Here is a 27,040-nt window from a genome sequence, read left to right as displayed (position 1 = left end):
GTGCTTGGTCTATTCTGAATGGAGCCTTCCATTCTCCACTACTCTTAACACATCTTATCTCAATGCTCTGATAATCATTATGTGCGGGCACTGGAGCATACTTTTAATTTTAGCTCTTTAATTCCCTCTGTAACTTCTGAAACCCTTCCCTTCCTGTCACAGATCAGGACATATGACTATTCCCATTCTCTACGTAAAATATTCAGCCCCTTGGCTCAAGGCAGGCAAGGCACTAGCTGAGGTACATTTGGGCACTTATCTACAAGATTCCTTGTAACCTCTGTAATTTCTACTATTTCTAGTGGCCTTATATAATGATTCTCTACTTCACCCCACCAGCCCATGGCTGTGGTGTAAACCACCCTTTCCTGAATTGCTGTCACCCTCAGCTTCGCAGCAATACTCCCCATTCAGACCGATTAGTCACCCATTTATTATGGAGGTGACTTCCTGAAATTCCCAGCCTTCTATGTGCTCTGCTACCTCTAACCACTCAGCCCAAACTAATGAGCACTTTTCTTGATACATGATTATGAATAAAACATGGTATGACCTGAAAGCAGCAGGAGAGTGGCAGGGAATGGTTCTTAGCTTCTTGCCCTATTAAACTACTTGTAGGGTCCAGACAACCTTGATTCAAAACTTAGCAACTTTAGGAAAAAGAAAAATGGAAATCTGAGGTCCATATTCTCCCTGTCGATATTCAGCCACACACCTTACCTGGATCCCAAGGGAGATCCTATTCACTCCAGCCTCCTTAAACTCAGCAAGCTTGGACAATGAGACTGATGTAGGATTGGCCTCCAAGCTGACTTCCATGTTGTGACAGGTATGTGTCACCTTGGCAACAGTTTCTAAGATGCTGGCAATGGTGGATGGCTTGGCTAGGCTTGGCGTTCCACCACCAAAGAACACCGAAGTGATCCTGAAAGCAAACCATAGTGAGTGTGACAGTGCTGCCAGCTGAATCCCTAGATGTTGGCCAGATTTTCCAGTCAGGTTCCCTATACACCCCAATGCCACATGGCTACAAACACTACCATATCACTGATCAACACATATTCCCTCCTGGGACTGCCAGTACTGCAAGCCCACCCCCTCCACACACATTCTTAAACCAGTCCCAATGACATGAAACTTGCTAATTAAAACTAGTGCCTTTCTATTAAGGTACATAAAAAGATATCAAGAATCAGCATGATCACTGAACTAGTTCCTTTGTAGCATTGTTTGAAAAGAAGCACAAGAGAGGTCAAGATGCTCAAGGCCAGGGCAGCTGTAAAGTCGGCTCTCTATGATAGACTGAGGAGCTTCACAAATGCTCAGTTTGCAGAATTAGAGACACATAACACAGGCAGTTATAGGATTGGAGTAGGTTAAAGAGCAAGGAAGCAGACCTTACTGGGAGTTTAAGAATCCTTAAATTGAGATAGAGTCATAGAGAAATATGGCACAGAGAGAGGCCCTTCAGCCTGCTGAGTCTGCGCTGACCAACAACCACCCACTTAAAAGAATACAGCTTTTTTCACTCTCATCACATTTTCTTCAACTCCTCCCTGGATTCGAGCACTCAGTGACACACTAGGGAGGTTCTACAGTGGACAATTTGTGACGCGGGATGAAACCCATGCAGTTATAGGGATGGCTTGCAACCGCCACATAGGCTACTTCTGAGGTCAATCATTATCAGGTCTCTGGTCCTGTGGGTCTATTAGCTGTGTAACTGTGAAGAAAACAAGGAGACCAAGGATATAAAGCAAGGTAACAGATGATATTACTTGCCAACGCTTTTCAAAAACATAGGGCCTATGACGAAATGGGACACATGAAGGAAAGACACTGTAATCATACAGAAACTCTGTGAGACCACATTTGGATTCTCTGAATAAGTCTGATCTCATTTTCTATGGAAGAATATACAAAGGATTCTGGTTAATTGCACCATCAGTTAATTAGGGCAGCCGCTCTTAAAGAACTAAAACTAATCGAGAGAGTAGCTGGGATTCCCTTTGTTTATTTGGGACACTATGCTACTTAATTGGGACAGAGGATTGCTGTAAACAGTTTCTAACTAGGGTCAGTCATGTGCACATGTATGGCCATTAGATGCTACACTGTGCTTAGAGCTAACAGTTTTTAAATAGTGTCAGCTGCATTTGCTTGTGTTATGTTATCCATTTTGGCCAATGGATGCCAATTCAAAAGCAGCGAGTTTTGATCATTTTTTAATTTTGACTTGAAAAAAATTCAGACCCTTGCCAAGATGTCACAAAAATAATTTGACATTAGCCAAAAAAAAATTACCCTATTGGCCCAAATTAAAAGCCATTTGCTTAATACCACTCATTGCCAGCTGGCAGGGACAACTGGAACACCAAAATCTCCAACTGCACACTTGATACATCAGTAAAATAAGAATACAAGAAGAATAGGCATTATTGTGAAGAACAGGGAACATTCCAAAAACGAAAGCATGGTAAGGATCCACATGTTAAAGACGACCTCAATCAATGGGTTTCCATTGTAACTGGAGGAAGTGTGCGTGTCATTGGACCAATGTTAAAAAACAAGTCAGAGGAGGTAGCTAAGAAGCTGGTCACGAAGCTTTTAAAACAACACTTTAAAGGTTGGTTGTCTCGATGGAAATGTTGATGGCACATAAAGAACCCGGTGTAAAAGGTAGTGCTGATGCTATAAATGCAGAAACATAGCACAAGTGTGAGAAAATCTGCAGACACCGGAAATTCAAGCGACACAACACAAAATGCTGGAGAACTCAGCAGGCCAAGTAGCATCTATGAAGAAAAGCAAACTGTCGACATTTGGGGCCGAGACTCTTCATCGAAACTGGAAAAAGATGAGGTCAGGGCAAGAAGGTGGGGGAGGGGAGGAAGAAGTACAAGGTGGTAGGTGATAGGTGAAACCGGGAGAGGGGGAGAGGGGAGGGGTGAAATAAAGAGCTGGGAAGTCAATAGTGAAAGAGATAAAGAGATGGAGAAGGTGGAATCTGATAGGAGAATACAGAAGGCCATGGAAGTAAGGGAAAGGGTGGAGTACCAGTTGGAGGTGATGGGCGGGTAAGGAGATAAGGTGAGAAAGGGAAATGGAAAGGGGAAGGGAGGGCAATTACCAGAAGTTCGAGAAATTCATATTCATGTCATCAAGTTGGAGATACCCAGATGGAATACAAGGTATTGCTCCTCCAAACTGAGTGTGGTCTCAATGTAACAGCAGAGGAGGACATGGACTGACATGTCGGAATGGGAAAGGGAAGTAGAATTGAAATGCGTGGCCACTGGGAGAAGCAGCATAGGTGTTCAATGAAGTGGTCTCCCAATCTACATTGGGTCTCACCAATATGCAGGAGGCCAAGTCAGGAGGACAGATACAATAGATGACCACAACAGACTCACAGATGAAGTGTCGCCTCACCTGGGAGGATTGTTTGGGGCCCTGAATGGTAGTGAGGAAGGAGACGTAGTAGGGTCAGGTATGGCATTTGTTCTGCTGGCAAGGATAAGTACCAGGAGGGAGATCAGTGGGGAGGGACAAATGGACAAGGGAGTCGGGTAGGGAGCAATACTGTAAAAAAGCAGAAAGTTGGGGGGGGGGGATGTTGAGTTCCTGTTGGAGATGACAGAAGTTGCAAAAAATTATGTGTTGAATGCAGAAGCTAGTGGGGTGGTAGATGTGGACAAGAGGGACCCTATTCTGGGTAGGGTGGCGGGAGGATGGGGTGAGGGCAGACGTGCAGGAAATGAAGGAGATGCGGTTGAGGGCAGTGTTGATGGTGGAGGAAGGGAAGCCCCTTTCTTTGAGGGAGGAGAACATCTCCTCAGTTCTGGAATATAAAGCTTCATCCTGAGAACACATAAGACCATAAGATATAGGAGCAGAAGCAGGCCATTCAGCCCATTGAGTCTGCTCTGCCATTCAATCATGGGCTGATCCAATTCTTCCAGTCATCCCCACTTCCTTGTTTTCTCTCCATACCATTTGATGCCCTGGCTAATCAAGAACCTATCTATCTCTGCCTTAAATGCACCCAATGGCTTGGCCTCCACAGCCGCTCGTGGCAACAAATTCCACAGATTTACCACTCTCTGACTAAAGTAATTTCTCACATCTCTGTTCTAAATGGATGTCTTTCAATCCTGAGGACATGCTCTCTTGTCCGAGACTCCCCTACCATGGGAAATAACTTTGCCATGCCCAAGAGCTGCCAGATGCTCCTCACACAGTAACCGTTTCATTCCTGGAATAACCCCTGTGAACCTTCTCTGAACCCTCTCCAATGTCAGTATATCCTTTCTAAAATAAGGAGCCCAAAACTGCACACAATACTCACGAGTGCCTTATAAAGCCTCAATATCACATCCCTGCTCTTATATTCTATACCTCTAGAAATGAATGCTAACATTTCATTCGCCTTCTGCACTACTGACTCAACCTGAAGTTTAACCTTTAGGGTTTCCTATACAAGGACTCCCAAGTCCCTTTGCATCTCTTCAGTCTGAACTCTAGTCCTGACAAAGGGTTTCGGCCTGAAACGTTGACTGTACTTCTTCCTATAGATGCTGCCTGGCCTGCTGCGTTCCACCAGCATCTTGTGTGTGCTGCTTGAATTTCCAGCAACTGCAGGTTTTCTCATGTTTAAGTCCCTCTGTAGGCTGTTTCCTCAACACTATCCACTCCTCCATCTACCTTTGTATCATCGGCAAATTTAGCCACAAATCCGTTAATCCCATAGTCCAAATCATTGACATACATTGTAAAAAGCAGTGGTCCCAACACTGACTTCTGTGGAACTCCACTGGTAACCGGCAGCCAGCCAGAATAGATTCCCTTTATTCCTACTCTCTGTGCTTTCTGCCGATCAGCCAATGCCCCACCCATGCTAGTAACTTCCCTGTAATTCCATGGGCTCTTACCTTGCTAAGCAGCCTTATGTGCGGCACCTTGTCAAAGGCCTTCTGAAAATTCAAGTACACCACATCTGCTGCATCTCCTTTGTCTACCCTGCTTGTAATTTCCTCAAAAAACTGCAGTAGATTAGTCAGACAGGATTTTCCTTTCAGCAAACCATGCTGGCTTTGGCCTATCTTGTCACATGCCTCCAGGTACTCCATAATCTCATCCCTAACAGTCGATTCCAACAACTTCCCAACCACTGATGTCAGGCTAACAGGTCTATAGTTTCCTTTCTGCTGCCTCCCACCCTTCTTAAATAGCGGAGTAACATTTGCAATTTTCCAGTCATCCGGTACAATGTCAGAATCTATCGATTCTTTAAAGATCATTTTTAATGCCTCTGATCTCTCCAGCTACTCCCTTCAGAACCCAAGGGTGCATTCCATCAAGCCCAGGAGATTTATCCACTCTCAGACTATTAAACTTCCTGAGTACCTTCTCAGTGGTAATTTTAACTGCACATTCTTCACTTCCCCGACACGCTTGAATGTCCGGTATACTGCAGATGTCTTCCACTGTGAAGACTGATGCAAAACACACATTCAAAACTCTGCCGTCTCTGCTTCTCTCATTACAATATCTCCAGCGTCATTTTGTATTGATCCTATATCTACCCTCAACTCTCTTTTACCTTTTAATATACTTAAAAAAGCTTTCAGTATTTTCTTTGATATTAGTCACCAGCTTCCTTTCATAATTCATCTTTTTCTTCCTAATGACCTTCTCAGTTTCCTTCTGCAAGTTTTTAAAAGCTTCCCAATACTCTATCCGTTTTTTCCGTTAGTCCTGATGAAGGGTCTCGATCCAAAACGTTGACTGTACTTCTTCCTATAGATGCTACTTGGCCTGCTGCGTTCCACCAGCATTTTGTGTGTGTTGCTTGAAGTTCCAGCATCTGCAGATTTTCTTGTGTTTGCCTCTATCTTCCCACTAGCTTTGGCTTCCTTGTATGCACTCTCTTTTGCTTTTACTTTGGCTCTGACTTCACTTGTCAGCCACTGTAGTGTCCTTCTTCCACTCAAAAATTTCTTATTTGGAATACATCTGTCTTCCCTCAATTTTTGCAGAAACTCCAGCCATTGCTGCTCTGCTGTCCTTCCCGCTAGTGTTCCTTTCCAGTCAACCTTGGCCAGTTCCCGTCTCATGCCATTGTAATTTCCTTTATTCCACTGAAATACCGACTTGGAATTTAGTTTCTCCTTCTCAAATTTCAATGTGAACTCAATCATACTGTGATCACTGTTCCCCAAGGGTTCCTTAACCTTAAGCTTTTGTATCACCTCCAGATCACTGCACAACACCCAATCCAGCACAGCCTAGTGGGCTCAACAACAAGCTGTTCTAAAAAGCCCATTCTACAAATTCTCTCTGTTGAGGACAGTATGGGCCTGGATTTCCCTCATGTTAAAATCCCAAACGATTATCATGACATTTCCCTTCTGACACGCCTTTTCTATCTCCTGCTGTAATTTGTAATCCACATCCTGGCTGCTGTTTGGAGGACTGTATACAACTGCCATTAGGGTCCTTTTGCCCTTGTCATTTCTTAACTCAACCCATAGAGACTCTACACCTTCCGATCTTATGTCATCCTTTTCTAATGAGTTAACATTATTTCTTATACACAGGGCCACACCATCCCCCCCCCCGCCTACTAACCTATCTTTCTGATACACCGTATATCCTTGGACGATGTGGTGGAGATGGTGGAACTGAGAGAAGAGGATGGCATTTTTACAAGTGACAGAGTGGGAAATGGTATAGTCCAGGTAGCTGTGAGAGTCAGTGGGTTTATAAAAGATACAGTAGATAAACTGTCTCCAGCGATAGAGACAGTGAGTCGAGAAATGGGGGGGGGGGGGGGGAGGTGTTGAATGGACCAGATAAATTTTAGGGCAGGGTGGAAGTTGGAAGTAAAGTTGATGAAATCGATGAGCTCAGCATGGGTGCAGGACGCAGCATCAATACAGTCGTCAATGTAGCGTAGATAAAGTTGGGGAGCGATACCAGTGTAGGCTTGGAACAAAGACTGTTCCATTGTAGCTGACAAAAAGGCAGGCATAGCTGAGACCCATGCTAGTGCTCATGGCTACACCTTTGATTTGAAGGAAGTGGGAGGAGCTGAAAGAGAAATTATTGAGAGTGAGGACCAATTCTGCCAAACGGAGGAGAGTGGTGGTGGAGGGGAACTGGTTGGGTCTCCTGCCTTTGGTATACCAAAAAAGTTCAACAGATTTATTCTTGGGGTTTTAATTCATTTATTACTGTCATTTATGATACAGGTAGAGAAAAGCTTTGGTTCTGTGTGTCATCCAGACAGATTATTGTATAATTGCATTGAGAAAGAAATCAAAATACAGAATATAGTGTTGCATGAAGAGAGATTAAGTAGACTGAATCTATACTGTCTAGATGAATGCAAGATAGTCGCATTAACACCAAAAAAATCCTTAAAAGGCTTGACACAGTAGATGATCATTTATCCATCAGCAGAGAACTATAAAACAAAAGGTCAGTATCTAAAAAAATGAAGTTAATCAATCATTGGATTTCATTGTGTCAGCTACTGAGAATATTCAAGGAAGAGTAGGATTAGTGTAAATAGGTGGTTTATGGTCAGCACAGACTTGAGAGGCCAAAGGGTTTATTTCTGTATCTCTGTATTCACACGGCTGTTGTTGGGACTAGAGGGCTTGAACTGTCAGGAGAGACTGGACAGCCAGGGACTGTTTGTCCTGAGGGAAAGTGGCCGAGGATGCCCATATAGAGGTTTATATTGATGGCAGTACTATGGAGGCATGATTACCATATTGTGCAATTTATCAACTTACTAACATTCATTGAACCACGGTAATACCCTCTCGTGTACATTTTCCCAGACTTCCAGCTTCCCCTTCCTTTTGTTCCGAGTCTATTCCGCCTGGTATCAGGTCTTGTATTCAACTTACTCTTTCACTTGGCTGTCACGCAGTAGGCTTTCCGTCTCCTGTACAAGAGCATTCCTCATGGCAGTGTGATCAACGCTGAGAGAGATGTACTTATTGAAGTTACAATATGTACACCTCCTCTTGCAGAATGGCCACTGGAAAGCAGAAATGTGAATTACGTTTTAAAACACATTCTTCCACTTGGGTCTCTGTTGTCCTGGTCACACTTTATCAAGGTCACCAACTGAGCAGTCACTATTGTTTCAGTTGATAAAAGGACAAGCTTCCTTCAGAAACATTGGGTCACATTTCCGTGAGGTCCTGAGGTCTGGCGAACAAGTCAGAGCCAAGGTTAACAATACTAATACTACCTCTACACTCAGTGGCCTGCATTAGAGTGAAGACAGGAGACTGTGTATAGGGGTGTAGTGAGATGGGAGTTTGATTCCTTTGTGTGTAAGGATGAGGCGCACCCTTCAGAGGTGATGGCAGGAAGTACTTTAACATAAGGAGTGGGAAAAATCAAGGTCTCTCTCCATCCTAGATAGGTATACTAAGGAGCATTTAAATTCTTCTACATTGCAAATGATAAATTTATACTGCTAATATCATCCGTGTAAACAGAGCAGGTTCAAGAGTCCAGCCTATTTATGTTAGATGGAGATACAAGTTAGAGATTATTGGGGAGATAATTTTGAACCCCACACATCACAAACCTCACTGCCAACACCCCACTATACCCCATCCATGCACATCACAAACACCATCCCAAAACCCAATATAAAACCCCGCCCTCAATCTCACACACCACAAATCCTTTTCCCCAACCTCCCTTCACAAACCCTAAACCCAACCCACACATCACAAACCCTAACCACACAAACATCCCCCATTCTCCTGTTAATCATACCCTTAACAGGAGTTGCATGTCCCAATTAACCAGGAAGTGGCCACAGGCTCCTGACCAAAGAGAGGAGGAGCTGTTGATTGTGGTTGGAGCAACGGACTGAGTCTGCTGTCAGCAGTTCTCTCTCAGGCAGGAAGCAACGGAAAGATGGAGGTTGTGAACAGAATGTGGTATTTGGTGACAGTAACATGGAGGAAGGTGAATGGCAGATTTCTGGGAAACGGGAAAATAAGCAGCTGACTGAGGACTTATTGTCCAGTGATGAAGGCAGTAGACAGGATTTAAATAAAAGAAGGAAGGAAGCAAGATTTTGTTGAGTCTTGAATGTGGACCTGTTTCTGATTTCAATCCAATTAGACTAACTAAGTATTTGAAAAAAAGCATGAGGAGGTATTATGGGTGCAAAACCTTTAAGACACTCTTAGTATTTTGTGAAGATAGTAAGCAATGTGAGAAAGTTTTGGGCTAAAAGCTGTGGGAAGAAGGAAAGTAGGACAGAAAATATTAAAATATTAACAGGTGCAGAAAAACTTCCAGAGATAAAATAATATTTAGACTTCAAAGGAGGGCTGTTAGTGGTTTCTCTAATCCTACAATGGCATGTGAGAAGCCTGTTAGCTAATGGTTAAAGGCTTAAGATATTTATTAAAGATTTACCAAATAAACTTACATGTGTACAGAAATCTTGTCTAAGTTTTTAGATACATGGTTACGTTAATATAAAAGTGATTGGAAAATGGGTCTGCCTTTGGCAAAAATGGGATAGCACGTAACAGTTTTAAAGATTGGGGTTGTCTATGAGTCAATTGTGGTTGAAATTTGGGGAAAGAATAGTAGAGTATAGATAATAAATTTTTATAACCCTTGCAAAAGGTGAACACCTGATATATTGGGAAGTGTCGGTGGAAATAAGAGAAATGAGGTTATATGGTGTAGGAATTTAACGCTCACTCATAATACTATATGGGGTTGTAGTGACACAAATGTGAATGGGATGGTGGTGGAAGACTTGGAAGAAAAGTGTTTGGTGTACTTAATGATGGTAGGAGTACAAGATTAATCTATCTAACAACACTGTTTCTGTTATAGACCTTAGAACACAAGACCATAAGCTATTCAGCTTATCGAGCCTGTTCTGCCATTTGTCCTTAGCTGATCCTATTTCCTTCTCAAACCCACTCTCCTGCCTTCTCCCCTTAACCTTTCAACCCTGACTTATCAAGAATCTATCAACCTGTTCCGAGTATATGCCCTATGGTCCTAGACTCCCCCCTCTATAGGAAACATTTAATATTTGAGAGGTTTCAATGAGGTCTTCCCTCATTCTTCTAAATTCCAGTGGGTAGAGGACTCGAGACACCAAATGCTCCTCATATGATAAGCCTTTCAATCACAGAATCATTTTCATGAGCCTCCTTTGAACTCTCTCCAATGTCAGCACATCTTTTCTCTAATGAGGGACTCAAAACTGCTCACAATACTCCAAGTGAGGCATCACCAGCAGCTTATAGAGCCTCAGCATTATAGAGCTTTCCAGTCCTCTAATTTCCCTCTAATTCTTGCTTTATTATATGCCCTCTCTTTTACTTTTACGTTGGGTTGCCTCATCCTCCTTTGAGAATAGTTCTTCTTTGGGATGTATCTATCCCGTGATTTTCGAAATGCTCCCAGAAACTCCAGCTATTGCTGCTCTGCTGTCATCCCTGCTAATGTCCCCTTCCAATTAACTTTGGCCAGCTCCTCTTTCACGCCTCCGTAATTCTCTTTACTCCGCTGTAATACTGATACATCAGACTTTAGCTTCTCCCTCTCAAATTGCAGAGTGATTTCAATCATATTAAGATCACTGTCTCCTAAGGGTTCCTTTACTTTAAGCTCCCTAATCAATTTGGTTCATTACACAACATCCAATCCAGAATAGCTGATCCCCTAGTGGCCTCAACCACAAAATGCTCTGAAAAGCATTTTTTTTTGGCGTGTGCGTGCATGCATGTGCATCTGCGTGCATGCGTTTGTGCGTGTATGATGTTGCTGGGACGATGTCTTTTTCATGCCTTTAAAAGGCGCGGAGCGAGAGAGAGAGAGAGACTGTGTAGTGCGCCACTCCTCACACAGACATTTTGCAGTATTTTTCCCTTTATTTTACGAGGTCGAGTTGCGATCTCGACACTCAACCCGGCGCGGATGGAAAATGTACTTGGGAGCGGACCCGGTTGGGTTCGAACCCCGGAACCTCCGTTCCATAGTCCGGCACTGATGTCGTTGTGCCACCAGCCGGCCCACTAAAAAGCCATCTCAAAGGCATTCTACAAATTCTCCCTCTTGGGATCCAAAAACAACACCAGCCTGATTTTCCCAATCTACTTGCATATTGAAATCCTCCATGACTATTGAACATTGCCGTTTTGACATGCATTTTCTATCTCCCGTTATAAATTGTAGCCCACATCCTGGCTACTGTTCAGAAGCCTATATACAACTCCCATCAGGGCCTTTTTACCTTTGCAGTTCTTTAACTCTACTCACACCAATTCTACATCTGATCCTAAATCATCTCTTTCCAAGGATTTGATTTTTTTTAAACAACAGAGCCACCCCCAACCCCTCTACCTACCTACCTGTCCTTTGTTACAAGGTCAGTGATAGCCACCATGTCACTCCTGCCAATCTCTGCCTACTTATTTTCTATACTGCGTGCATTCAAATTTAGCACTTTCAGTCCCTTATTCGTCCTTTTCCATTTTGTACCCCTGTTAAAATGCAACTCATTCCATTGACTACAACTTTGCCCTATCATCTGCCTGTCCTTCCCGACAGTCTCACTACACACTGCCTGTTCTTGTATACCAACCACCCTATCCTCAGCCCTATCACTCTGGTTCCCAACCCCTGTCAAATTAGCTTAAACCCTCACCCACGGCTCTAGCAAACCTGCCCACAAGGATATTTGTCCTCCTTGGAGTCAGGTGTAACCTGTTCCTTTTGTACAAGTTATACCTTCCCCAGAAGAGATGATCCAGACATCTGAAATCCTGCCCCCTGCACCAGTTCCTCAGCCATGCATTCATCTGCGAAATCATCCTATTCTGACCCTCACTGGCAGGTGCACAGGCAGCAAGCTTCCATTACTACCGTGAAAGTCCTGCTTTTCAGCTTTCTACCTAGCTCCCCAAATTCTCCCTTCAGGACCTCATCCCTTTTCTACCCATGTCACTGGTGTCAATGTGTACCAAGACTTCTGGCTGCTCACCCTCCGCCTTTAGAATGCCATGAACCCCATCTAAGAGGTCCCTGACACCAGCACCCGGGAGGCAACGTACCATCTGATTGTCTCTATCGCACTCACAGAATCTCAGTTCTACTGCTCTCACCATGGAATGCCCTATCACTACTGCCATCCTCTTCTCCCCCTTCCTTTCTGACCCTCAGCTCTAGACGTAGCGCCAAAGACCCAGTCGCTGCGGTTTCACCATGGTAGGTTGCCTCCTCAACAGTATCCAAAGCGGTATACTTATTATATAGAGTAACGGCACCATGGGCATTCCTTACCCAGATACCTGCCCCCTGCAGCTTAGGCGTGACCATCTCCCTGCAATCCTTATCGATCACCACCTCCGAAGGTCGCTCAGCTACAGCTTGGTGCACCTGGTGCAGATGTGGTTTTCCAGAAGGCTGGAGGTCTCCCAAGTTTGCCACATCTCATAAAGAACACAACAGAGACCCCGGGACCACCCTACTGAGTACTGACAGAGGAAGAATGAAGAAGAAAATTACTAGATACTTACCTCATCTAAGCCTGTTCTTGCCAAAGCCACCTCACTCCCAACACTTATCTACTCACACATTGACCAAACCACTTGTCCCTGCCTTGTTTATTTACCCTTGCTAATAAATTGCAATTTGATTGGGCTGCCGGAAGACAGTAAAAGCCCATGAATATTTCTTTCTAAATCTCACTCATGGATTAGTTAATTGTCTCCTTTCTTGTTCCCGACTTGACTGGGTTGCCGGAAGAACACCGAAAACCTGTGAACATTCCTTTTTAAATCTTACTCACAAACCTGTGAGTTGCCTCCTTTCTCGTTCCCGATTTGACTGGGCCACTGGATATAGCAAGTGTGTGTAACTGGGAAGTGTTTAATGATACTACGGTGAGGAACAATCATTTCCCCATTATCTGTACAATGGGCAACAGAGGAAAGGTTCTCATATCCGCAGATGGAATTTTAAAAAGACAAATGGGATGTATTTGATGATTTAAGTGAATGTAGATTTCCTGATTATTGGTTTTGGAGGATGTTGAGTTGAGTAATAATACCTTGTGCTCTGTACTCAACCCAATAGCCAAGGAATCTGTGAAGATGCACTTTACTTGTAGTAAGAAGATGGCATTTTTGTCTGTAGAAAATGGAACCAGTATTGTACCAGAGTTCTCTGCAACATAATGGTGAATCCCTGACAAATTGCAGAGCAGCAGATGTGCAAATGGAAGAATGCCAAATATACTGATTAAGCAGACAAGCATAATGTACCCTGTGCTTGAACTGAGGCACACTTATGGATAAAGGAGTAACTTTCTGATTTTTTGAAGCTACAGGTGTTCCCCGCTTTTCAAACGCTCGCTTTATGAAACCTCACTGTTACGAAAGACCTACATTAGTACCGTTTTCGCTAACAGGTGTTTTCACTGTTACGAGAAAAGGCAATGCATGAAAAAAGCAGCACACGATAAAAAATCAGCACGCAAAAAAAAGTAGCTCGATAAAAGGCAGCGCGCGCCCCGAGCAGCCACTTTCCCCCAGATTCAGAACTGCATTCTAGCCGGCATTGCTTAAACACATGCCTGTGAGCAGCTGTTAGCAAAATGAGTTCTAAGGTATCGGAAAAGCCTAAAAGAGCTCGTAAAGGTGTTATACTTAGCATAAAACTAGACATAATTAAGCATTTCGATCGTGGTGAACGAAGTAAGGACAGAGTGAGTTTGGCTTGTGGAAGTTGACGAAGATGATGTTGAAGAGGTTTTGGCATCCCATGACCAAGAACTGATAGATGAAGAGCTGATGCAATTGGAAGAGGAAAGGATAACAATCGAAACCGAATGCAGTAGCGAACGGACCGAAAGTGAAGTCGTCCAGGAACTGAACATGAAGCAAATGCGTGAGATTTTCGCTGCAATGATAAAGTACAACTTTAATTTTGAAAGGATACGTCGGTTTAGGGCATATTTGCAGGATGGTTTGAGTGCTTACAAAGAACTGTATGATAGAAATATGCGCGAGGCTAAGCAGTCAAGCATACTGTCGTTTTTCAAGCCTTCCACATCAGCCACAGCAGACGACGAACCACGACCTTCGACATCGAGGCAGGCAGACATAGAAGAAGGTGACCTGCCTGCCCTGATCGACGATGAGATGACACCCAGTGTCCCACCACTCCAACCCCCAGGCCGCGGACAGATACCGATCGGCGAAGAATGCAGCGGTGGCCGGAACGCACCCAGCACATCTTTAAGAAAAAAGCTGAAATAAACAAGCTAATTAGTTAGGTGCCACCCGGCACGTAAATGTCGGCCCAGATCAGAGACGGTTGCCGATTGCGTCGCCTCTGATCTGGGCCGACATTTACGTGCCGGGCGGCACCTAATTAATTAGCTTGTTTCGGCTTTTTCCTTAAAGATGTGCTGAGTGTGTTCCAGCTACTGCTGTACCACTGCATACTTTGGGTCGCTGCCCGGAGGGTGGGGGCGACTGCACCAATCTAACCTCTGACGACTCAGTCTAACAGACCATCATCAGTGTGCTCGATGTCTTCCCGATTCCGGTAAGTGATACTACACTGTACATACATTATTTCTACTTTATATCGGCTGTGTATTTTTACGTGTTATTTGGTATGATTTGGCAGCTTCATAGCTTAAAGGTTACTAGAGAGAGCTTGCACCGTGTTTCTGCCGATAGCGCTCGCGTGAGATTTTTGCTATGGAGGACAGTGCGGCAATGATTGTGGAAAAGTATTTCTACTTTATATAGGCTATGTATTCATATCATTCCCGCTTTTACTATATGTTACTGTTATTTGGCATGATTTGGTAGGTTATTTTTGGGTCTGCGAACGCTCACAAATTTTTCCCATATAAATAAATGGTAATTGCTTCTTCGCTTTACGACATTTCGGCCTACGAACCGTTTCATAGGAACGCTCTACCTTCGGATGGCGGGGGAAACCTATATTACTGGCTCCTCTGCTGTGCTACTCTTCCCTTACTGCAAGTAAAATAAATGCATTTATGACTGAGCGACCCTCAGTTAATGCGATATAGTGAAAAGGTGCTCGACAGAACTTGGAGTTCCACTGAGGTCCCATGTTTAGGTGCGGAAGCAGACCAAGGGGGACTCTGGTAACCACCTGTTCCCGGGGAGACTCTGGTGGAGGAGTAATCACCACACAGTAAGTTTGCTTTCTGCTGCGTGGCCTCGCCAGGTGAACAGCAAATACTGGGTTCAGCTCTGCTCCCATTCTATACACTGCAATCTGTGCTACTGTCCATTGAGTGGATCTCTCGCTCCCTGATTCCAATGCTTTCAGCATGGCAACCAGAAACACTTGGGTATCAATGATTAAATTAGAACGGTAAGAGTTGCAGGGACACCTAAAATCTGGCATTAGCAACACACCAGTAAGAATGAAATTTGTGGAAATTGAGCTCATAAATTTAATCCCTACAGGACACTGTAATGGACAAAGAAAGAGAAAATACAGTAAGTTTTGTGAGGAAGAGAGAATAGAAATTTGTAATAATGGGACAAGGAGAGCCCTTCCCTGTCCCAAATATGGGGACACCAGCATGGTATATGTCTAATAATCATAGGACGGGATCGGTGCAAGAATTGTCGAGATGGGCTAAATGGACACGGGGGCCAACTATTCTATTGTGAAAGAGGACAACCAGACTCCAAGGACTGGTAAAGATAACATTTATGTAATCGGAATAGGGGGTCAGCCTATTAATGTCCCAAAATCAGACAGTGGAGGTTAGCATAAGATTTATACCATACCTTTCTACTTTTGCAGGATGTATATACGATGTGCAAGAGATCTACTGTGTAAAATGTGAGCCAGAGAGCCATTGTGGACTATACTATTTTAATAGTAGAAGACCATAGGGCCATAAGATATAGGAACACTCACAACACGCTGGAGGAACTCAGCAGGCCGGGCAGCATCCGTGGAAAAGGTCGGTCGACGTTTCGGGCCGGAACCCTTTGTCAGGACTGAAGAGGGAAGGGGCAGAGGCTGTACAAAGGAGGTGGGGGGGAGGGTGAGAGGGAGAAGGCTGGTAGGTTGCAGGTGGGTTTATCAATCTATCAACCTCTGCAGCTGCCTATGGCAACAAATTCCACAAATTCACCAAAAGAAATTCTACCTCATCTCCATTCTAAAAGGATGCCCCTTTATTCTGAGGCTATGACCTCTAGTCTTAGACTCTCCCACCATAGGAAACATCCTCTCCACATCCAATCTATCAAGGCCTTTCACCATTTGATAGGTTTTAATTCATTTTTCTAAATACTAGTGAATACAGGCCCAAAGCCATCAAATGCTCTTCATTTGACAAGTCATTCAATCCGAGTCAATTTTGTGAAATCGCCCTTGAACCCTCTCCAGTGTCAGCACATCCTTCTCAGAAAGGGGCCCCAAACTATTCACAATACTCCAAGTGAGTCCTCACCAGTGCTTTATAAGGCCTCAAAATTACATCCTTGATTTTATATTCTAGTCCTCTTAAAATGCATGGTGACATCACATTTACCTTCCTCACCACAGACTCAACCTGCAAATTAACCTTCAGGGAGTCCTGTATAGTAGGGCTCAAGAACCTTTGCACCTCAGATTTTTGAATTTTCTCTCCATTTAGAAAATAGTCCATGCTTTTATTTCTTCTACCGAAGCGCATGACCATACACATCCCAACACTGTATTCCATCTGCCACTTCTCTGCCTGTTCTCCTAAGCTGACTAAGTCCTGTAGCCTCCCTACTTCCTCAAAACTACCTGCCCCTCCACCTACCTTCATATCGTCCCAAAACTTTGCAACAGAGTCATCCAAGTCATAGACATATAATGTAAAAAGAAGCGGTCCCAACACAGGCCCTTGTGGAACACCACTAGTCACCAGCAGCTAACCAGAACAGGCTCCCTTTATTCCCACTCTTTACTTCCTGCCAATCAGCCACTGCTACCCATGCTAGTACCTACCCATCATACCTGTTAATTCGATTTTGCCTTTCAATACTTTCCATGATATCTACCTTCTGGCCTGATCTTTCCCTTACAGACCTGGAGCTCTAGTTCCCAGCCCCCCTGCAAAACTAATTTAAACTCTCCTGAGTAGCATCAGCAAACCACCAGTCATGATACTGGTGCCCTCCCTCTTGTACAGGCCACCCCTTCCCCAGAAAAGGCTCCAAAGAGTGCCGAGGTGATTGCTCTAGATTCTGTTTAGACGTACAGCTCGGTAAGTGGTACTGTTATCTTCACTGTGCTGGAAATGACCAAGTTATGCATCAAAAATTGGACCTCTATATCGATAAGGAAATTGTTCTAACACCTTTGAAACATACGTGGGCGATTCTGATATTACAGCGGCAGCACAACGCCCCCAAAAGGTTCAGGGGACGATACAAGGTCGGAAAAACAGGGAACCCTACCTAACTCCAGCAGTTTCTAGAAGTAAGGCGGCAAAGGACCTTGGACCAATGATCAAGGGTCTGCGAGGAATGCCAGGACAAAACATAGAACATAAGATGTGTATAGGATAATGAGAGATATTAATCGTGTGGATAGTCAGAGGCTTCTTCTCAGGGCTGAAATGGGTAACATGAGAGGGCATAGTTTTAAGGTGCCTGGAAGTAGGTACAGAGGGGATGTCAGGGGCAAGTTGTTTTTTTTTAAGCAGAGAGTGGTGAGTGTATGGAATGGGCTGCCGGCGATGGTGGTGGAGGCAGATACGACAGGGTCTTTTAAGAGACTCCTGGATAGGTACATGGAGCTTAGAAAAATAGAGGGCTATGGGTAACCCTAGGTAAATTTCTAAAGTAATACATGTTCAGCACAGCATTGTGGGCCGAAGGGCCTGTATTCTGCTGTAGGTTTTCTGTTTCTACTCCAGATGTGGCCTAAACAGTTTTATAAAATTGCAACATAACCTCGACTTTTGAACTCAGTGCCTCATCCTCTGGGACCTTGCCTGTGCCTAGAGAGAAGACAAAAACTACTGGACAGGGCCCCAGTAATCTCGTCTCTTGCCTCCTTCAATAACCTGGGATAAATCCCATCAGGCCTGGGAACTTACCTACGTCAATATTCATTAGGAGGCCCAACACTTCCTTCTCCGTGATCTCTAAACACCCCGACACTCAGCACTGACCTCCTGGTCTCCCATATACTTTTCCTTGGTAAATACTGAAGAAAAGTATTAAGTACCTGACTCACATTCTCTGCATCCAAGCAAATGCTCCTGCTTTATCCTTGAGTTATCCTCTCCCTAGTTATTCTCTTGCTCTTGATGTATGTATAGAATGCCCTAAGATGCCCTAAATGATATCGTATCTGTTAAATAGGGGCTGTGGACAATTCTGATTTGATGGGAGAATGGACGTGAAAGCACAGAGGAACATCTGGAGAAATTTCTGAAACGCCCGTTTGTTGCTGTCGTTACTGTGTGGTCGGGAATCTTTCGGAGGGTAGGCCTCAAAATCCCTGGCCTTGCCTGCTTTTGGCGACCGCGAAGGAGGTCGAATCGTTCGGACAGAGATGGCGCTCAGTACTCAGTGTTGGAGAGCTGATCAGAGGCTCGAAGTTTTCGGATGACTCAGAGACGGATTGTGGTCGGCATGGCAGGGAGAGCTTTTCTTCCTTCTCCCGTCTGTGTGAGATGTGGGACATTTGAGGGACTTTGAACTTTACTGTGCTCACGGACTTCATCAAGTTATGGTATTGTTGCACTGTTTGTAACTATATGTATAATTATGTGGTTTTGTCAGTTTTTTCAGTTTTGGTCTGTCCTGTGTTTTGTGATATCACACCAGAGGAAATAATGTATCATTTTTTAATGCAAGCATTACTAAATGACAATAAAAGAGGACTACGTGTCTTCATAATCATAAGATTCACCTTAATTCTATTTGCCAAGGACTTTTCATGGCCCCTTCTGGCTTTCCTAATTCCCTCCTTTAGTTTCTCTTCTGGCTTTCCTAATTCCTTTCTTTATTTCTTTTCTGACTTCCTTAAACTCCTCATGGCTTTGTTTGATGCTAACTTCCGAAGCTGTACGTACTTTTTCTTTTTCTTCTGGACTATATTCATCACCTCTCTGGACATCCAAGGTTCTCTTATCTTTCTATCCCCATCCTTCCTTCTAACAGGAACAAATCTTTCCTCTACTCTGTGTAATTGATCTTTAAACACCCTCCACACGTCTGAGATGGACTTGTCAGAAGGTCATGGAAACAGCTAGGTGGAGCCTGTGGCAACTGGAAGGAGGTAAGGGCTTTCTTTTATCGCAATCTTTGAACAGGAAGTTGTAGGAGGGTTGTTGCTCAGTGCTGATGTGGAATCTTTACTCTCCAAAGCCTCATGACAACATTGGGCCCGCCAACCAAATAAAACAGGTAAGATGCTTATAGCTGAGCCACATGAAGTGACCATCAACCCAAATGCTCCACTGCCCTACAGGGCAGCGTAGCCTCTGTTCCTGGAGGGCATTGAGAGACCATATAAATCAAACATGGTGATCCCGTGATTCATCACAAGCAGTGCATGTCATGTATTTCACGAAATCCAGGGAAACTAGTGAAGGTGGAAGGATTTCATACACACCACTCTCTGATGAACCGCTCATGCATTTACAGATGGATTTTATAAAACTAACTTCGTATGCATTGGTCATTATTGATTTTTTTCACAATGGGTTGAAGCATTTCCTTGTAGAAAGAATTATGCAGTTACAGTGGCTAACTGTTTATTTTGGGAAATTATCCCAAGGTTTGGGATCACTTGGAAACTATCCAGCAACAATAGTCCCACTGTAAAGCTTATTATGTAATGCTTTACAGATTGACCCATATTTTGAGGTACTTAATGAATACAGTATTTACTACACAAAAGGATCTTGGCAATTGTAGGGATGACTTACAACGGACTGAAAAGCTTGAGCATGTAGATATTAAGAGAGAGGATATGTTGAAGCTTTTGAAAAGCATAAAGTTGGATAAGTCACCGAGACCAGATGAAATGTACCGCAGGCTACTGTGGGAGGTGAGGGAGGAGATTGCTGAGCCTCTGGCGATGATCTTTGCATCATTAATAGGGACAGGAGAGGTTCCGGAGGATTGGAGGGTTGCAGATGTTGTTCCCTTATTCAAGAAAGGGAGTAGAGGTAGCCCAGGAAATTATACACCAGTGAGTCTTACTTCAGTGGTTGTTAAGTTGATGGAGAAGATCCTGAGAGGCAGGAGTAATGAACATTTGGAAAGGTATAATATCATTAGGAACAGTCATGGCTTTCTGAAAGGCAGGTTATGCCTTTCGAGCCTGATTGAATTTTTTGAGGATGTGACTAAAAACATTGATGAAGGTAGAACAGTAGATGTAGGGTATATGGATTTCAGCAAGGCATTTGATAAGGTACACCATGAAAGGCTTATTGAGAAAGTAAGGAAGCATGGGATCCAAGGGGACATTGCTCTGTGGTCCAGAACTGGCTTGCCCACAGAAGGCAAAGAATGGTTGTAGACGGGTCATATTCTGCATGGAGGTTGGTGACCAGTGGTGTGCCTCAGGGATCTGTTCTGGGACCCCTACTCTTCGTGATTTTTATAATTGACCTGGATGAGGAAGTGGAGGGATGGGTTAGTAAATCTGCTGATGACAGAAAGGTTGGGGATGTTGTGGATAGTGTGGAGGGCTGTCAGAGGTTATAGCAGGACATTGATAGGATGCAAAACTGGGCTGAGAAGTGGCAGACGGAGTTCAACCCAGATAAATGTGAAGTGGTTCATTTTGATAGGTCATATATGACAGCAGATATAGAGACTGGCAGTGTGGAGGATCAGAGGGATCTGGGGTCCGAGTCCATAGGACGCTCAAAGCTGCTGCGCAGGTTGACTCTGTGGTTAAGACGGCATACGGTGTATTGGCCTTCATCAATCGTGGGATTGAGTTTAGGAGCCGAGAGGTAATGTTGCAGCTATATAGGACCCTGGTCAGACCTCACTTTAAGTACTATGCTCAGTTCTGGTCGCCTCACTACAGGAAGGATGTGGAAACCGTAGAAAGGGTGCAAGGGAGATTTACAAGGATGTTGCCTGGATTGGGGAGCATGCCTTATGAGAATAGGCTGAGTGAACTCAGCCTTTTCTCCTCGGAGTGACAGAGGATGAGAGGTGGCCTGATAGAGGTGTACAAGATGATGAGAGGCATTGATCGTGTGGATAGTTAGTGGCTTTTTCCCAGGGCTGAAATGGCTAGCACGAGAGGGCACAGTTTTAAGGTGCTTGGAAGTAGGTACAGAGGAGATGTCAGGGGTAAGCTTTTTTACACAGAGAGTGGTGAGTGCGTGGAATGGGCTGCCGGCGACAGTGGTGGAGGCGGATACGATAGGGTCTTTTAAGAAACTCCTGGATAGACACATGGAGCTTAGAAAAATAGAGGGCTATGGGTAACCCCAGGTAATTTCTAAGATAAAGACATGTTCAGCACAGTTTTGTGGACCAAAAGGCCTGTATTGTTCTGTAGGTTTTCTATGTTTCTATTTCCATTGTAGCTACCATTGTCAGTCAGCAGGCTTAGTATAAAGGATGAATGGAACAATTAAAAACAAGCTTAATAAAATGTGTGAGGAAATTGGATTGAGATAGAAACAAGTATTATCTTTCGTCCTTATGACCATTAAGGCCACAGCCAGTAGGACCACTGGATTGTACTGCCCTCTCCCTCCACACAAAATCATAATGGGGCGGACATTGTGCCTGCTGTTTGATGCACCACGAGAAGTTAAGCAAATGGACATACATAATTCGGATGAAATCACATTGGCCTCTTGTGTATTCTTGACAAAAGTATCACCAAGCATCATCAACAGGTGAAGGAAGCACAATAACTGAACGGCAACACTAAGTGTCACGACATCGAGCCTGGAGGTAACATCGTTGTCCACACATTGTTTGCAAACTCGGTTTGAAGGACCATTCCTGGTACTGTTAGTGACTAATACAGCTATCAAGGTAAGAGAAAGACCATCATGGATACACGCCTTGCACTGTCAAAAGACTTCCAAGCCAATGTAAACATGACTTGTAAACATCCCTAGAGCAAGGGGTTTCGATGGGGTGGAGTTTGTTAGGTGTGTTCAGGAAGGTTTCTTGACACAATATGTAGGTAAGCCTACAAGAAGAGAGGCACAACTTTGTGGACCAAAGGGCCTGTATTGTGCTGTAGGTTTTCTATATTTCTATGAGATCCCTTAACTCCACACCGATCATCCTGCTCATACTGGTGATGTTGGAATGGATGCCCCTGCTCATAACTCTTTCCTTTCACTCAGTTATGAATACAACCAACGATTGAATGTTTCGGCATGTTGGATTTCTACCCATATTCCATTCCAGTGTGAAGGAGGAATCCTGCTCTGGACTGTTTCCATTAACTCAAAACGAATGGGTTTTGGTGTATACATTCAGGAATAACTAGCGGATGAGTGAGTCAAACTGAAAACTCTGTATAGTTACGGGACAGACACCGACTGTCATTCCAAGTGCATAAACGGATGGTAGGTTCCCCCTTTAAGTGTGATTGTGCAGCCACAAGAAGTAAGAGGACCAGATTCCCCACATGAAGCTGTCTGGCACAGTGGCCGAGGGTGCTGATCGGGTAACATGAAGGACAAGGGCCCCTATCCAGGGAGCAGTTAAGGGTACATGTTTGGAACTGACAAATCCCTGTCCACTGAACAGCACTTACTAGGTATGTGTCCGGGTATGCCCCTGAGTATGAAGGGAAGCGGAGAGAGCTGTAGTCCTGGAAAGGCTGCTGTTATCTTGCCTATGTAGTGCCTCAGAAGCGACACTTGATGTCACTACCTCACCGCCCTCTGGACCAGCAGCACCAGAAATCCAGAACAGAGGCTGAGAGATACCGGATGATTGCCTTTTCCATATATCGCACTGTGAGACTGTCCCAGCAACTAATTAATATGGCATCAGCTTTGAAGAAAATGGCAAATGAAACTGCATATGCCTTTGATCAGACCCAACAAACATTAACCAAGTTGTTGGCAGAACTGGTGACTGTTCGTACAGTAGCATTACTGAACAGAATGGCTTTGGATTTTATCCTATCAGAAAAGGAGGGCACTCAGCCCTGATAGGACAAGAATGCTGTACTTACATACCTGGCGAATCAGAAAATATAACTAATTTGGCAAATCACATCCCAGAAGCTACAAAAGAGTTTAAGAAGGTGGGAGATCAATATCACAACTCTTACACTCAGGAGGTGGCTGGTGGCCATTCGGGGTGCTGGGACGATGCTGGGCAACTATTCTGTATTATGACATAACTGATGGTATTATAATAAAGGCTGTTATTCTTTTATGATTTAGATTATGAGGACACTCGGTCCTCATTTGTTGTCATTTAGAAATGCATGCATTAAGAAATGATACAGTGTTCCTCCAAAGTGATATCACAAAAAAAAACAGGACAAACCAAAGACTAAAACTGACAAGACCACATAATTATAACATACAGTTACAGTAGTGCAAAGCAATGCCATAATTTGATAAAGAGCAGACCATGGGCACGGTAAAAAAAAAGTCTCAAAGTTCCGATCGACTCCCGATAGTCCCTGATAGCAGGCGAAAAAAGGGAGAAACTCTCCCTGCCATAAACCTCCAGGCGCCGACAACTGCTGATGCATTGGAAGCACCCGACCACAGCCGACTCTGAGTCCGTCCGAAAACTTCGAGCCTCTGACCAGCCCTCCGACACCGAGCGCCATCTCTGCCGAGCGTTTCGACCCCGGCCCCGGCAACAGGCAATAGGCAAAGCCGAGGATTTGGGGCCTTCTCCTCCAGAGATTCTGGATCACACAGTAGCAGCGGCAGCGAAGAAGGCACTCCAGAAGTTTCTCCAGATATTCCTCCGTTCTCTCACGTCTGTCTCCATCATATCAGGATTGTGCACGGCACCCTACTTGACAGATAACAGATATCACCACCGGAGTGGCCGCTGCGCGCTGCGTCACGCCGCCATCTTTTCCTCCCTTTTTGTTTGAAATAACAAGATGAAGGAGAGGAAAGGATGGGTAGATGGAAGTTAATAGATAAAAAGGGAATTTTGGGGAGTACTTTGAAATTGCTTTATATACATGTAAGTATAGATTTCAATTACTGTATTTGGTTAAATGTAGTGTTGTCATGAAATGATAAAAAGGAGGGAATGTAGAAATGTAAAGAAACACACAAAATGCTGGATGAACTCAGCAGGTCAGGCAGCATCTATGGAAATGAATGAATAGTTGATGTTTTGGGCTGAGTCTTCAGGATTGAAAAGGGGGAAGACACCAGAAAGAAAAGGTGTGGGAGGGGAAGGAGAATAGTTAGAAGGTGATAGGTGAAGCCTGGTGGGTTGGAGAAAAATAAAGGGCTGGAGAAGAAGGAATCTGGTAAGAGAAGAGAGTGGACCATAGGAGAAAGGGGAGGAGGGGCACTGGGGGGAGGTGATAGGCAGGTGAGAAAAGGCAAGAGATGCAAGGGGCCAGAGTGGGGAATAGAAGAAGAGATTTTTTTTTATTAACTGGGAGAAATTAATATTCATGCCATCAGGTTGGAGGCTACCCAGACAGAATGTAAGGTGTTGCTCCTCCACCCTGAGAGTGGCCTCGTCTTAGCACAACGGAGGCCAAGGACCAACATGTCAGAACGGGAGTGGGGATGGTAATTAAAATGTTTGGCCACTGGGAAGTTCTGCTTTTAGCGGATGGAGCACAGGTCCTTGCTGAAGTGGCCCCCAATTAACGACAGGTCTCACCAATGTAGAGGAGACCGCATTGGGAGCACCGGACTCAATGGATGACTCCAGCAGATTCACAGGTGAAGTGTTGCTTCACCTGGAAGGACTGTTTGGGGCCCTGAGTGGAGGCGAGAGAGGAGGCGAATGGGCAGGTGGAACATTTAGGCCACCTGCAGGGATAAGTGCTGGGAAGGAGATTAGTGAGAAGGGACAAATGGACAAGGGAATCACGAAGGAAAGTGGAGAGAGGGAGGAGCAGAGTTATGTTTAGTGGTAGGATCCCTTTGGAGATGGTGGAAGTGGCTGAGGATGATGTGCTGGACGCACAGCCTCAAGAGTGGCAAGAACAAGAGAAACTCTATCACTGTTAAGGCATTAGGAAAATGGGGTGTGTGCGGAAATGTACTTGTAGTAATAAAATGGCATTTTTGTCTGCAACAAAATGCCAATGCAACCTGAGTCGTTGACAAACTGTAGACCAGCAGATGTGTTATTTCTTCAGCGGTTTGATTGAGGCACGACTGACTGCGTGAGTGCGTGAGTGAGTGAGTGAGTGAGTGCGTGACTGTGTGGCCATCAGCCTGTTAGAACAGTGAGAAGAGTTTAAAAGGAGACAGCATTACAGAACGGGTGACAGAGTAGAGAGGGAGATCTGCGTGAGTGCGTGGCCATCAGCCTGTTAGAACAGTGAGAAGAGTTTAAAAGGAGACAGCATTACAGAACGGGTGACAGAGTAGAGAGGGAGATCTGTGTGAGTGCGTGAGTGCGTGGCCATCAGCCTGTTAGAACAGCGAGAAGAGTTTAAAAGGAGACAGCATTACAGAACGGGTGACATAGTAGAGAGGGAGATCTGTGAGAGTGCGTGAGTGCGTGGCCATCAGCCTGTTAGAACAGTGAGAAGAGTTTAAAAGGAGACAGCATTACAGAACGGGTGACAGAGTAGAGAGGGAGACAGAGTAAGAAGGCTTTGGTTCAATGGGGCTTCGGCATGGAAGGTTGCCTGTGTAGAATACAGACAGGAAGTATGTCTGTGAGGCTGGTTTTCTGTACTGGGTGTCAGATGTGGGAAGTCCTGGAGACTACCAGTCTCCTGGACGGCCACATCTGCACCTGGTGTGTCGAGCTGCAGCTCCTTAGGAACCATGTTAGGGAACTGGAGATGCAACTTGATGACCTTCGTCTGGTCAGGGAAAGTGAATTGATGACAGAGAGGAGCTATAGGCAGGTAGTCACACCAGGGCCTGGGGAGACAGATAAATGGGTAACAGTCAGGAGAGGGAAGGGCAAGAGTCAGAAACCAGAGAGTACCCCTGTGACTGTCCCCCTTGACAATAAGTACTCCTGCTTGAGTACTGTTGGTGGGGGGGGGGAATGACCTACTTGGGGGAAGCAACAGTGGCCATGCCTCTGGCCCTGTGGCTCAGAAGGGTAGGGAAAGGAAGAGAATGGCAGCAGTGATAGGGGACTCTACAATTAGGGGTTCAGACAGGCGATTCTGTTGATGCAGGAAAGAAACACGGATGGTAGCTTGCCTCCCGGGTGCCAGGGTTCAGTATGTTTCTGATCGTGTACACAATATCCTAAAGTGGGAAGAAGAACAGCCAGAGGTCGTGGTACATATTGGTACCAATGACATTGGTAGGAAAAGGGAGGAGGCCCTGAAAATAGACTACAGGGAGTTAGGAAGGAAGTTGAGAAGCAGGACCTCAAAGGTAGTGATCTTGGGATTACTGCCTGTGCCATGTGACAGTGAGTATTGGAATAGAGTGAGATGGAGGATAAATGTGTGGCTGAGGGATTGGAGCAGGGGGCAGGGATTCAGATTTCTGGATCATTGGGACCTCTTTTGGGGCAGATGTGACCTGTACAAAAAGGACAGGTTGCACTTGAATCCCAAATGGACCAATATCCTTTTGGGGAGGTTTGCTAAGGCTACTGGGGAGAGTTTAAACTAGAATTGTTGGGGGGTGGGAACCGAATTGAAGAGACTGGGGAAGAGGTGGTTGGCTCACAAATAGAGAAAGCTTGGAGACAGTGTGTGAGGGAGAATATGCAGGTGATAGAGAAGGGATGCGCTCAGACCAATGGTTTGAGATGTGTCTATTTTAATGCAAGGAGTATTATTATGAACAAAGCGGATGAGTTTAAAGCATGGATCAGTACTT

At 44.6% G+C, this 27,040-nt stretch overlaps 1 protein-coding gene across 4 annotated transcripts in view; it reads right to left on the bottom strand.

The window, feature by feature from the left end:
• The window catches only part of rsad1 (radical S-adenosyl methionine domain containing 1), a 101,704-nt gene that overhangs the window by 65,340 nt on the left and 9,324 nt on the right, over positions 1 to 27,040 (bottom strand). For all 4 annotated transcript variants that reach the window (XM_072242174.1, XM_072242175.1, XM_072242177.1 and 1 more), the window contains exons 2-3: positions 7,920 to 8,053; positions 721 to 925 (exon numbers count right to left, since the gene is read on the bottom strand). In XM_072242174.1, the coding sequence (XP_072098275.1) occupies positions 721 to 925; positions 7,920 to 8,053 (339 nt within the window). The remainder of the gene's footprint in view (positions 1 to 720; positions 926 to 7,919; positions 8,054 to 27,040) is intronic.

This window comes from Mobula birostris, chromosome 24, assembly GCF_030028105.1.
Source record: "Mobula birostris isolate sMobBir1 chromosome 24, sMobBir1.hap1, whole genome shotgun sequence".
NCBI lineage: Eukaryota > Metazoa > Chordata > Chondrichthyes > Myliobatiformes > Myliobatidae > Mobula > Mobula birostris.
The sequence above is the reverse complement of the archived record's forward strand: the minus strand, read 5'-3'. Positions and strand labels throughout refer to the sequence as shown.